The sequence below is a fragment of the Phascolarctos cinereus genome, unplaced genomic scaffold, assembly GCF_003287225.1.
Source record: "Phascolarctos cinereus isolate Bilbo 61053 unplaced genomic scaffold, phaCin_HiC Scaffold_1;HRSCAF=81, whole genome shotgun sequence".
Lineage (NCBI taxonomy): Eukaryota > Metazoa > Chordata > Mammalia > Diprotodontia > Phascolarctidae > Phascolarctos > Phascolarctos cinereus.
Genome location: NW_027555514.1, coordinates 282,840,639 through 282,854,441, shown reverse-complemented (window position 1 = coordinate 282,854,441; position 13,803 = coordinate 282,840,639). Strand labels below are relative to the sequence as shown.

Genomic DNA, 13,803 nt, shown 5'->3' with positions numbered 1-13,803 from the left:
AGAGCATTTTATCTTGCCCTTTCCAATGCAATGTCATGTACTATTTTATACTATTATTGAGTACTTATATTCATCTCCCTATTTACCGCAAGCTCGAAGACTCATCTAAACCAGGTATCTTTCTATAGAACACAGGCATGCTACACGAGTGAATGAGGTAAGATCTCGAAGAAACGTCCTGTGCTGCCCTAGCGATTAGAGCTGGAAGGATCAGACCAAGATGAAAGGGTACTTTGAGATCATGTCATCCGATATCCTTTCACAGAGGAAGAAAGAGGCCCAGAGAGGTCATTTGCCCACTGGTACACAGGTAGAATCTGAACCCAGATCTCTCCGACTCCAAATCAAGGATTCTTTCCATTCTAGGATATAGAAGCCCTAACACAAAGGAACAAGAGGCTGGTCTGGCTGTGTGGTGGATCCCTTCTAATCTAGGCTTCTAGACACAGATTTCATTGTTGGCAAATGTGGAAAATAGGAGAGAGAAGTTATAGATATTCCCACCCCCACCCCCCATCCTTGCTCTCCTCCCCCTCCCCCATAGCACCCTCCCTCATGTCCAGGAAAATCAAGAGCAATGTGGCTCGTGGCCCACTATCGGGTTTGGAACACCACTTTATTGATATGTCACCAGTAGTCACCACCTTCACTTGGTTCAGCACAAATATAAAGGACAGAGCCAACACAGGTTCTGAGAGTCCCTCTCAGGCAACCAGATGGGGTGGCCAAGGGCTGGTGGGTAGGGGAGGGGTCTGGATACACTGGGGAGAGCCAGATGAACACCGTACTATGGGATCTGCCTGGAGCTGACCATCCTTTACCACTCTCACATTCACTCTCTTCTCTCTCTGTCTCACACACACACACACACACACACACACACACACACACACACATACACACATATATATTTGTATAGCCTTATATTATACATCTTATATATATAAAATATATATTTATACTATACACAGGCAGTAATGCTGTGGGGAGGGGGGAGAGGGAAGTAGGGGACACCCAGTTAGGACTATAGACACCCCAAGGATGCAGTCAGAGGGAGCAGCATTAGGAGGCAGAGTGACAGGTGCCTGTCCTCCCACAACTCGAAGTGGGGAGCATTGCCCTGAAGTGGCCCTTGAGGCCACCCTCTGTTTTCCATGAAGGATTCTTGGACCCAGATTTAGCCAGAACCACAGCAGAAAGGCAAGGTCTAAGGAGGGGAAAGGACTGGGGACCCTTGGTGAGTTGAGGGAGGTCTGAGGGGCAGCAAGAACCTAGAAATAGTGTGAAAGTCGGGAAATAGGTGGGTGGGGGCAGGCCTAGCCTCCTAGAGGTAAAAACCTTGGGCTCACATTGAAGAAAACAGATAGTTGCTATAAAGTCATCACAGTCCTGTCAAACCGAGCTGGGACCTGCTAGAGGCACCCCAGGAAACCTACAAGTCTGGAGCCCCTCAGGGACCTCCTGGGAGCTAAGTGAAGAAAAATCCAGGGTTAGGAAGAAGGGAGCTGTCAGTCAGCTGAGGCTGACTGCTTATAACAGCAGGGGCAGTCCATGTGGGGTTGGTTCTGATCGAACAGGGAGATCCTGGCTGTAGTTGAGGGTGGGTGGGGGGATGAGGAGTTGGAATCCAGCAAGGAGAGAAAATGATCACCCATAAGCATCACCTTCTTCCACCACGGCACCCCCCCCCGAAGTCCCCATCAGGTTGAGTGCAAACTTTAACTCAAAGGATCCATCCCTCTTAGAGCTAGGAGGTCATCTGCTCTAGCACCTTGCCTTCAGGTAGGTAGGTAAGGTGGCACTCCTATTTTATAGATGAGGCGGCTGAGACCCCAGAGACTAAGGGCTTTGTCCAGGGTCTCCTGGACAGTAAGCAGTGTCAGGAGGATCACAGCCCAGGAATTCTGCCCCCAAGTACAAGGTTCCAGTGGCCTCACTGGAGGTAATCATGGGACAGGATGTGTGGGGGAGTGCTGGGGTAGGAGTACCCCCAATGAATCTCTCACAGATGAACATCATTTTGAATGTTTTTCACACCAATTACCTTGTTTGGACTTCACAATATTCCATAGGTAAGGCAGACAGAGATCAAAACCCTCATTTTGCAGATGAGGAAACTGTGCCTCAGAGAAGAGAACTGGCTTATCTGGTGAAGCAGAATAAATCCTGGTATCTAGCCCCCTCCCTGCTTCTGTCAAGCCTTCATACCCAGCCACTGCTGGAAGGCTTTTAGTGACAGAGGGCTCAACTACCTTCCTGAAACAGACCATTCTGCTTTTAAACGGCTCTGTCCCTTCTGTTGAGCCCAACTACACTTCCCTGTAATTTCTACTCATTGTAAACCCACAAAATGTCAGCATGAGGAAGACCTTAAAGGTCCCCCAGTCATCACTGGAGGCTGTCCAGTACGCCTTGTCATTATATAGGTGAGGAAGTGAAGGCTGAGATGGGGAAAGGGCATCTCCAAGGCTAGCTAGTGTGGGATCTGAATCCACGTCTTCTGACCCCAAATCCCTCGCTCTTTTCACTACTGCCCTTTAATGCCTCTTCCCTCTAACGGCCTTTTAGACACACACACACAAAAGCTTCATTCTGTCCTAAGTTTTCTCTTCTCCCCAGTCCCTTCGCCTGATCGAAACAGGATGCGGTTTGCAGCCCCTTTCCCTCCTGGTCACCCTCCTCTAGAGCCCATTCCGTGACCTTTCTAGCCCTGGGAGGAGTGGGAAGTGGGGGGAGGCTACAGCTGGCATTTGATGTTGCTTCCCGAGCAGCCTGGTTTGCTAGAGGAAATCCATCCTCCAATGAACCTTGTTGCTTCCCTGAGACAAGGGGCCTATCTGTGGACACTGGGACCAGAATGGTCTGGAAAGAGCCAGCCTTCCCCCCCTTCTCTACTTTGTCATGTGCTGTTTGACATCAGGCACATTGCTCTGACTTCTCTGGGCCTCAGGTGCCTCTCCTGTGATTAGAAGCAATGGGAGTATAGTGTAAACAAACTGGGTTTTGGGTGGAGGAGCCAGGTTCCAATCCTGCCCATTAATGACCTTCCTGACCTCGAGAAAGTCACTCCTTTCTCTGCACCTAAGGCTCCTCCTCCAATCTCCAAAGATTGGGTGAGGATGAGACAGACACTGGACACTTCTGAGAAGCCCAGGCACTCTGGGATGTTGGGACAGGACGGGCGAGTCTACAAGCTCTTTGCCCTTGGACAGAAGGTGAGGGAGGGCGTGCAGCTGTCATTCAAGGCTGTCTATCAGGCTTCAACCTGCCTTTCCAAGCTTTTCTCCCCTTCCACCCCTCATTCCTTTTACTCCAGCCAAAGGCCTCGTGCTCTCCAGTGAGAGGCAGCGTAGCCCAATAGATAGAGAGCCAGCCTCAGAGTCTAGAAGACCTGGGTTCAAGTCCTATGTGTGACCCAGGGCAAATACTTAACTCCTTAGGGCCCCAGGAGTGCTCTCTGGCTAAGATGCAGAGTCAGTACATGTCTACATGTTCTCCTTCTCCCAACATAGGGGAGGGAAGTCTTCCCCAGAGCCCTCTTTACCAGTGAAACCACCAGTCCAACGCAATAATCTGATGTTCTATGTACAGGCATGCCTTCCCTCTCCTCCCTGACCCTGCCTACTGTGGGATCTTGGTGAGGTCCATGAGGACAAGGACCCTATCTTCCTCAGCTTGAATCTCACACTCAGTATCTAGTGCAAGGCTGAACCCAGGAAAGATGTTTTGGAAACATTTGGTGAATGATTGATTGATTCAGAATCCAAATGCTCGACACAACCAGCCTGTTTATTGTCTGGCCATATAAAAGCCAGCCTGACTTGCACAAAACGTGTGTGGGATGGCTTAAATGAGGCAGTGGGATAGACTTTTCTTCAGAAGGGCCTTTCCAACCCTAGGCCTTTGAGACACAAAAAAATTGAGTTGGATTTTTTTTGCGGGGGGGGGAGTAGAGGAGGTAGATGAGGTTGGGGATTGGTGAAAACGTGGAGGAGGCTCCTCTGGTTTTCCAGAGGGGAGGGATATCCAGGCAGTACCCACTGTTCCCGTAGGATGCTGGGATCCACACCTGGGTCATTGCAGTTCGACATAGGCTGAAGGAGCCAGGAACGTGCAGGGGGGAATGAGCTCAGGACGAAAAGAGGAAAGGAGTTCTTTGAGGGGCGCTTGAGCAGCACGGGAACAACTTAGCTGAGCTCTGAAGGGAGGTAGGAGAGTCCCTGTGTGGGCATTGTTGGGCAGGAAGCGTGATGTCCCTGTACCCTGGAGTTAGTGAGCCCAAGAAGGTGCCCAGTGCCTTGGCTTTGATCTGGAAAGCACTGAAGCCAAAAGGACACGCAGATCAGCAGAGACCCTCCAGAGCTGGGACGGATCCTGGCACTGGCACAAATCTGTTCTACCCTGGGCACAGAAAAACCTGTTAATCCTTCCCATACGAGCCAGGTGGGACCCCAGAAAGGGTGATAACACTGAAAGGGCCCCACAGCACCAGGACCCTGGAAAAGGAGCCCAGGATCTGAGGGGAAAGGCTGTGATGGGGTTGGGAGTCAGACCTCAACCAATAGCTGAGCCGGAGGGACCTAAGAGGGCAGGCAAAAAGGGTGACACCTTCATTTTACAGGCGGGGAAGCTCTTTAACCAAGGACCCCCAGGTCTTCTCACTCTTGAATCCAGTGGTCTCATCATTAAAGTGCCCTCTGCCAACACACTTGACCCTTTCACCAGTGGAACCCCTCCATACCTGCACTCCTTCACCAACTTGTAAACCCTGCTCTCCCACCCATCATATCCAAGCATTCTTACACTTTCTCAGCTCCCTCAGGCACTTCCACCTTCTGGTGAGTGTATTCATACACAGACATATTTGCACGTGCATGCACACTGTGCACATATACACACACAGAAACACACACTCCCTCCCAACCATACCATTCGCCCCGAGGGCGGACACTCCCTGGCTGGTCAGCTCCCACCCCTGGATGTCCTGTTGCTTTCTCCACCCTAGCACCCAGGGGGAATTCAGAGACATTTCTAGTAAAATTTAAGAGGGGTAGGATACACATACCTCAGCAAGATGGAAATATACTCCATTCAGCTAGAGGAAATGAGGGCAGGGATTGGGAGAGAAGAGTAAGTGTGGAGTTTGTGTGTGCGTGAGTGTATAACAGCTGGAGCTGGGGGCTTAGGACTGAGAAGGCAATGGGGGTGTCTTTGCCTCTGGCCACTGAGGTGGAGAGGCCAAGGGGAAGTGGGTGTGGGGGCCAGAAGGGATTTGAGGAGGGGTCCATCACTGGCTTAGTACCCCTGTGTCTGGTAGCCCTGTGTCTCAGCATCAAAGGCGTTGGCAGGCTGCTGGTAGGAGCCGCCAATGTCGGGCCCAGCCTCCGGCTCACTGGCATAGGGGGCATAAGGCATGCTTGAATCCTGGCTTGGGTCCGTGTAGTCCTGGGAGAAGAGGGCTGAGTCGGCGCCGATCCGGTACCTCTGGAAGGCCAGCACCGCCTGGCCCACCTTGGGAGGGGGTGGATGGCCAAAGGCAGGAGGGTGGGAGAGGGAACACCAGGGAGGGGAGGAGACACATAGACAACAGCCAGGTTAGTCTGTGTTAATGGTTAGTACATGCACCATGCTACTCTGCAGGGTTAGTGCCCATAACATAACCAGTGAGCACCTAACAGAGAGCAGAGATGACAGATAAGGAAGCCTGCCTTCTGAGAATGAACCCACTGCAGCCAGCCAGCCTCCTGGTCGAGGGTAGTGTTGCCTGATGTCAGAAGCAACAGGTCAGGGAAGAGTTGTAATCTCCCTCGACCGATTTCCTCATCTGTAAAATGGGCATGCTATTATTTAGGTTACTTTCTCTGCAGGATTGTTGTGAGGCAATTGCCCTGTTAAACCTGACCATGTTGTACAAATGTGTCCTGTTGTTACAACTGTTTGTCTCATCCTGAAAGAAGATCCAGAAGAGGCAGCCTCAGCATGATTGTTCTTCTGTGGGCTCCCCTTTCATGCTGCCAGAGGGCAGAGGGGCCAAGGTCAGGAGATGTTCTTCCTGAGACAATAGGAATTTGTGTAAATCCATGAGAAGTATCCCCCTGGGACAAGCTTATCTATGAGAAGAGCCACAGCTTTGCTACTGCAGTTGCTAAGAGGCATCATCCCTAGACCCTACAAGTCAGGGGGCTGGAAAGAAATTAGACTGGCCTTAAAGAAAATGTCTAACAGGCTTTGTCATGGCAAAGGGTTCCAGGCACTGAAGGTGCTGTCCCCAATAGTCCTGGCAAGTGTGGCAAGTTCTGAGGGAAAAGTGGAGTTGGGCACTGCCCATTGACTGGACAGCCAGACCTAGAATGGTTTCTGTACCCGTAGGGCAAGCTGCCTGATGGCTAAGGAAGACAGATGGCCTCTTCCTTGCCCAACTCACCTGGGAGGATCCCAGGAAGACCCAAAGAGATGCTGCTGGGGTTTTGTAGGCACAGGTATCATGAGTCACCTCCCTCCCTCCCAGCTAGGAGGCTCAGCTAGAGCCAGACTTTGACAGGGAGTCTGGGGCAGGAAGGCAAGATGCTTCAGAGACTCTCAAAGCTCACAAAAACATGGAAGAAGAGCAGGACAGCAAGCAGTGGCTGTGGCTGCGGGTGGGGATGCGAAGAGAGTGTGTGAATGGGAGAGGGGAGTCATGATCCTGAGAGATGGTCAGGATGCCCCAGAAAGGCAGCTCCTCACAGAAGATACAAAAGAAGATCTCCTCACCAGCCAACAAGAAAGTTACTGTCAGACCACCTGAAGGGACCAAGATTTTTAGCCCAGAGAAGAGAAAACCCAGAGAGGACATGAGAAGACCATCTGGAAATCTATCTTATGGAAAAGGACCCAAGTGCTAGAAGGAGAAGCAGAGGATAGAGCTTGTAGAGGGAAATCTGCCTAAGCCTTAGAGCTGGCCCCAAGAAGAACAGGCTGCCTCAGGACATGGTAAGCTCTCTGTTGGCCAAGATTCCCAAGGAAGGTCTAGTGACCACTTGTCTGTGATGCTGCAGAAGGAATTCCTTCAGGATCACCTGTGAGGAGGCTCCGAGATGCCCTGGCTGGCCATGGCTTATCTTTCTTTAGATCCCCTTTCCTTCATCCAGAGGGCATTTTCTCTCTTTCTACACCTCAGTACCCTCCCAGATGTAAGCTCCCTAAAGGCCCAAAGAGATCATATCCTGCCTCTCCCCCTGCACCCACCCTTCACACAGTGGGCAGGGATGGTAAATCAATGCTATCGATTAGTGATGAAAGCCCCCACTATGGAAGAGGCCCTGAGTGCGGGACATCTGCTGTTGTCATTCTGAAGGGAGCACTCCCCCCACCTCGCAGATGACTAAATCAAAGATTAAAGGGAAGAGGTGTCAGTGATAGGACAAAGGGGCTTCCTTTAGATCCCAGTGGGGAACACTGATCTCAGCATAACACCCATATAGGAGGAGTCATGGAGATTCTGGTATATGAGGGGTGAGTGCGCCCAGGAGGGAGGGAGAGTCTGCTCAGAGTCCAGGCAAAGAGGAAGAGCTGGAGAAGGAGAAGATATCCAATGTTTATCCAGTACTGTCCAGGGTAGAGGGGGCTCTGGCCCACCCACCTAGGGATGGCTGATAGGCATGAAGATGGCTCACAGAGCCTCAGGCTACTGAGACTGAGGAACTCCCAGATGTGGCACCTAACTCCCTTACTCTGACTCCCTCCGACCTCACTACACAGCTCTGTTCTGAATTGCCTCTCCCCAAGCAGATTGTCCTATTGGGAAGGGATGTGTCAACCAGCTGTCACATATTTTTAACCTACTTGGCCCTTCTGTTGATCTACAAAAATGGACAGAATGGTCCTCTGGTCTTTCTTGGAATTTAGTCATTGTGAATCCACTCTCCAGAGCTCGATCATGCCTTGGAGAGCTGAGGAAAGTGAATCCTTTAATTAGCAGGGATGGGTGCTCTATCCTTGACCCCACCAAAGTGCAGGTATGGACACCCTATAAGTCAAGCTCAGGGTGGAAAGGAGCAAGTCAACTTCTCTCTGACCCATCTGTGTTATGACTTCTGCCCCTGCATGTGCCAACCCCCTCTCCCCTCCAACCCCAAGCCAGTGACACAGAGGTCTGTGTAATAAGAGCCACAGTGTCTGTCCTAGGGCCTGGGGAGGTCAGGTAGCTGGGGGGAAGGGGTATTATGGCTGAGGTGGAAGAGATGTGGGGAAGAGCGAGCTGTACTCCTCCTGAAAGGTGATATCCTTGAGTCTCCGGGAGGCCAGGAATGCGAGCATGCTCTGCAAGGAGAGAGCAAGGTTGAGTGGATGGGCAAAGAGCCTTTAGTTCAAGGCCCCATTTTTACAGATGGTGAAATGGAGGCTCAACAGAAGGCAAATGAACTGTCCAAAGTCCCTTAGGGAATAAATGGTAGTGCCAGGATTCAACTGCAGGTCCTCTGCCTTCATATGTGGGACTCCTTCCACCATCCCACAGTGCCTGCCTGCTTAGCTGGAGGGTAGAATGTCCTTGGCCCAGGGCAGGGAAGGGACTTGCCTCAGGGCTTATAGGGAGCAGTCACCCAAACCAAGAGGGAGACCCAGGTCTTCTGCCCCTGGCTTCTTTTCTCTCTCCCTCTCCCTCTATCCACTGTGCCACCTAGCTGCCCTTCCCCCACCCTGTGTCCTTTCTCCCACCACAGGGATGGATGCCCACACTAACCCTTCTGGAGGAAGAAGCTTGAATACAAATCCATAGAACATAAGTCTGACCAGGGGCTTCTGGGAGCTGTCTCCCTCACTTCTCTTCTTCCTACCCTGGCCCCCAAATCCCCAATGAGGTTATGGTAGCTAGGATTCTGGTTGCTGCTAACCAAAAGGTTCTTGGACAAGGGAAACCTCTGGTTTCAGTGGAGATGTCTGAGTACTAACAGGAGGAGCCAGGGTGAAAAGCAGGAGCAGACTAGGCAGGCAGCTGCCTTGGGCACAACAAGACGGGCTTTTGGTTCCCATTTCATCTTCTCTGTTAGAGTATAAACTCCCTGAAGGCAGGGGCTGTGGTGCTTTTCATCTTTGCAGCCCCAGCACCAAGGACAGTGCCTTGCACATTTGGGAAATGAAGCACTGGGGGGGATGAAGTGAGCGCAGGTGTCTTTGGACCCGGAAAATCTAGAGACCAACAGTAATGGCTTGTTTCTCAAGCTAGTGGCCAAAGCCAGCGGCTTAATAACCTTGGGGGTGAGTGACTGCCCTTTCCCATAGGACACCGAGCTCTCCTTTTGAGACAGGTCACTTGAGCACTGGCCCTGGAGTCAGGAGGACCTGAGTTCAAATCCGGCCTCAGACACATAACACTCAGTAGCTGTGTGACCCTGGGCAAGTCACTTAACCTCATTGCCTAACCAAAAAAAAAAAAAAAAAAAAGAAAGAAAAGAAAAAGAAACAGGTCATTTGATCCCTGTCCAAGGACTCTCTGGCATTCTTCTCACATCTGTACCTCTTCTTCCCACCCCCCTCCCCCATCTCCGTCTCTATCTCTGTCTCTGTCTCTCTGGCTTATGGTAACACTGACCATAGCCCCGTCCAGCTAGAGAAAGACATTCCCAGAGCCACAATGGTGGCACTTGCCAGTAAGGACAATAAGGGGCTGGTGATCACCTGGACAACTGGATTTGGAAGGCTGGCCCCAATTTTAGGACTTCCATTAGCCCTTGATATGCTTAGCTGCTTCATGGCCCCTAACCCCTACACTTAATGCAGAGACACGCTGTGGCCAAATGCTGATGGATAGGTGGTGACACGTATGGCATGGCATCAGAAGACTGATGCCCAGTATACTCTGCCTGCAAATAGTCAGCTCCTGCTGAAACCAGCCTAGAGGAAGGAAAACATTATTTCTGGTAGCTGGACCAGAAGCAAAAAAAAAAACAACAACTTACCCAGGTAAAGATGGAGAAGAAGGAGAAGGTGATGGCGGCTCGAGCTGCGTCTGTCCCTTCATTCATAGGATTGTCCTCAGGTTTGGAGACCTGCCACTGGTTGGCCAAGAAACAGAAACCAACGAACCAGAGGAACGCCCAGAAGGCTGCAGGAGCCCAGGAGAGGCAGTGTCAAAGGATGGGAAGGGGAGAAGAGGCATGAGAGGGTGGAGAAAGAAGTACACACACACACACACACACACACACACACACACACACGCACGCACGCACACACATTCATGCATGCATGCATGCACATGCACATATACATGTGAAACACGCAGAAAAGCAGAGAGAGACAGAAGAGAGAAACATAGTCATACAAGGGGAGAGAGACCCAAGATAAAAGAAAAGGAGCAGTGGGTGAAATCATTAAAGCACAGGGCAGGAGACAGAGGCATGGGTGTAGATATAAATAAGTCATGGTGGAGAGACAGAGATGACAGAGATGAGACGGAAGGACACAGACAGAGACAGAGACACAGAGACACAGAGAGATACAGAGAGAAAAAAAGTCAGTCATGTTTCTTGCATTCTTTTTACCTCTTCTGAGTTCTGAAAATTCCCCAGCCAAAGACTCTTGACACTCTCACCTCCCACCCCTGTACACAAGCTGTAACTAGGACCCAAGAGGAAAGTGAGGGGGAGAACCCAGTCCATACGGGAAAGCAGCTCTGCCCTTACAGATCTCACCATCCCTTCTCCTTAGGGTGTCTCAGACTTAGAAATACTATTCCTATGGCCCGGTCTCCCCCAGATGTCCACAGAGGCACAGGAGGAAGGCTTACCCCTCCTCTGAGGACATCTTCCGTTGCCATGTCACCCTGAAATACTGTGTGCTAGGACTAGACCCTCAGAGTTGAAAGGGTTCTCGAAGGGCATATGTCTAGCCCAGCTTTCCACTTATTATTTGAACCCCAGTCCCAGATTCATTGACAGGCAGGTGTCCAGCCTTTGCTCAAATACCTCAAGAGGCAGGTAAATTACTACCTAACCAGTCAGCCCATTCGATTGTTGTATAGGTCACTCCATTTTGAAGACTTCCTCTAAAAGTCAGTATGTCTCAGAAGCAGGATCTCAAATCCAGCTCTTTAGCCACCAAGCCACACTGCCTATCCTTAGGCACTTTGAAGTTTATAAAACACTTTTCTCTCAACAACCCTGTGAGGTACTTAGCACAAGTGCTATGATCCTCATGTTACAGATGGGGAAACTGAGGTTCAAAGAGGTGAAGGGTCTTGCCTATGGTCAAGCAGCCTCCTACTGGAAGAGGCAGCTTGGTGGAAAGAACATTGAGTTCTGGAGTTGGAGAACCAAGAGAGAAAGACAGAGTGCTGGGGGTGGGGTGGGGGAGGGGTGAGCTCTCTATCAGTTTACCACAAGCTGTTCTCTAGCAAAGGGAACTTTGGTCATGAAACTGAAGAAGATTTTAGGGGCACATGTGGTTTGGGTTGCTTTTTTTCATTACTGTGGAACATTAAAGGCAAGTTAACAGCTAGTTTAGAAAATGCATCCGAAAACCATTCACCTCTGGATAAACTGTCAAAGGTGATGAAGAAGCATTTCTGAAAAGAAGAATTACAATAACCAGATTGTGCCAAATCACTAATAACAGGAAAATGCCAATCGGAGCCACTCTGAGGTTTCACCTCACACCCAGAAAATTGGCAAAGATGGCAGCAGTACATGGTGGAGGGACTGCGGGCAGACAGGCACACTGTTATGCTGTTGGTAGAGCTTCGGATTTGGGCCAAGCTTTTTAAGACATGACTTGGAATGATGCTAAGAAAATGACCAAAAAGCTCATGTCCTTTGGTGCAGATATCTCATTGCCAGGCATGTGGCCAAGGAGATCAAAAAATAGAAAGAAAAGTCCTAAGTACAACAAAATATATATAGCAGCATTTTTGGTAGTGGCCAAGAACTGGAAACAAAGTAGATGCACATCAAGTTGTGATATGTGAGTATCAGCTAATATTCCTGTGCTGTAAGAAATATGATGAATATGATGATTTCAGAGAAACATTGGAAGACTTAAATGAACTGATGCCAAGTGAAATAAGCAAAGCCAGGAAAGCCATATATCCAATGACCACAATAACGTCACTGGAAAGTACAACAGTAACGATATCAAAATGTGTAATGATAATGACCAAGCTTGGCCCTGAAAAAAAAATATGAGAATGCACCAACCCCCTATCCTCATCCCTCACTTCCTAAATTGCAGAGGTGGGAGGGTATGGAGGAGGAACCCAACACACACTGGCACACTTAATTCATATTTTAGTTAATTTTGCTGAACTGTTTTCCTTTTTCTTTCTTTCTTTTTCCTTTTTCTTTTTTTTGTCTTTTTGCTAGGCAATCAGGGTTAAGTGACTTACCCAGGGTCACACAGCTAGTAAGTGTCATGTGTTGTCTGTCTGAGACTGGATTTGAACTCAGGTTCTCCTGACTCCAAGGCCAGCACTCTATCCACTGCACCACCTTGCTGCCCCCTTTTTCTTTCTTTCTTTCTTTCTTTCTTTCTTTCTTTCTTTCTTTCTTTCTTTCTTTCTTTCTTTCTTTCTTTCTTTTTTTTTTGTTTTCCCTTCTTTTAACATTTTTTTTTAATTATTAGGAATGGCTTTCTAGGTGGGGGAAGAGAGAACAATATATTGAGAAAGGAAGGTGATTTAAAATATATCTTTTTTTTTAAGATAGTATTTGAGAACAGGAATTAGATTTCAGGACCATGGCTTAAAATATAGGAATGACAGCCTCCTGAAGAAGAGGGCTAGAATGCACTTACAAAGGGCTGGGAAGAATCCATTTCCTGGCTGTGCTTGGTGGTATCCACCTGTAATCCCTGCTGCTGGCCATAGCTGAGATGAGGAAACTACAGGAGGTTAGGAGTTCTGCAGTATGAATAAAGCCAAGCAGGTACCTGCTTGGTCCAACACCAATACGGCGTGTCATTAAGAATGGGGGCCACCAGGCTGCCTAAGATATATAAAAGGTTGAGGAGAACTGAACAGCATTGTATGCATATCAATAATATGTATATATTCAATATGAATTTAAATATATATATAGATGTGTGTATATGTACACATACGTGTGTGTGTGTGTGTGTGTGTGTGTGTGCATTCAGGGCAGCATATACAATGCCAGCTGTGAAGTCAGGAAGACTTGAGTTTAAATCTGGCCTCAGATACCCAATAGCTGTGTGACCCTGGGCAAGTCACAGCCCTTTTTACCTCAGTTTCCTCATATGTAAAATGAGCTGGAGAAGGAAATGGCAAACCACTCCAGCATCTCTGCCAGGAAAGCTCCAAATGGGGTCACAAAGAGTCGAACATGACTGAAAATGACTGAATAATAACAACAAATTATATATATGTTCACTATAAGGATATTGAAGGATACCACTGGTGTTCTACCATGGCAGAAAACATTTGGATGAAAGATCAGTAGAGACAGAAACAGAATTAACAATTTTGTTATCAGGATATACTACAGATCTTCTGGACAGAAAGAGGAAATAGATGAAGATCTTGGGAAATTGCTCAGAAGCCTGGCACAGATTGTGACAGAGTATTTGTGGATTGTTTCACTTATCTGGATATCTGCTAGAACTCTCTCTGCCAAAGGTGGAAGCTTTAATGAGAATTTTATCTTTCTTCTTTTTTTTAAATTAAAAAAAATTTTTTTAAGGCAACTGGGGTTAAGTTACTTGCCTAAGGTCACACAGCTAGTAAGTGTCAAGTGTTTGGTCTGAGGCCAGATTTGAACTCAGGTCTGAGAATTTTATCTTTCTAAAGGTAGAGGAACCAACTAGGGAAACTGA

The 13,803-nt window shown here is 48.8% G+C and overlaps 1 protein-coding gene across 4 annotated transcripts in view; it reads right to left on the bottom strand.

Annotated features, from left to right (window-relative positions):
* Positions 1 to 597: 597 nt before the first annotated feature.
* SYNGR1 (synaptogyrin 1) overlaps positions 598 to 13,803 on the bottom strand; it is a 37,814-nt gene continuing 24,608 nt past the window's right edge. The window contains exons 3-4 of one of the 4 annotated variants that reach the window (XM_020982641.2): positions 9,939 to 10,084; positions 598 to 5,511 (exon numbers count right to left, since the gene is read on the bottom strand). In XM_020982641.2, coding sequence (XP_020838300.1) covers positions 5,296 to 5,511; positions 9,939 to 10,084 — 362 coding nt within the window. In that variant the 3' untranslated portion in view covers positions 598 to 5,295. The other 3 variants (XM_020982645.2, XM_020982644.2, XM_078147468.1) reach the window with 3 other exon arrangements.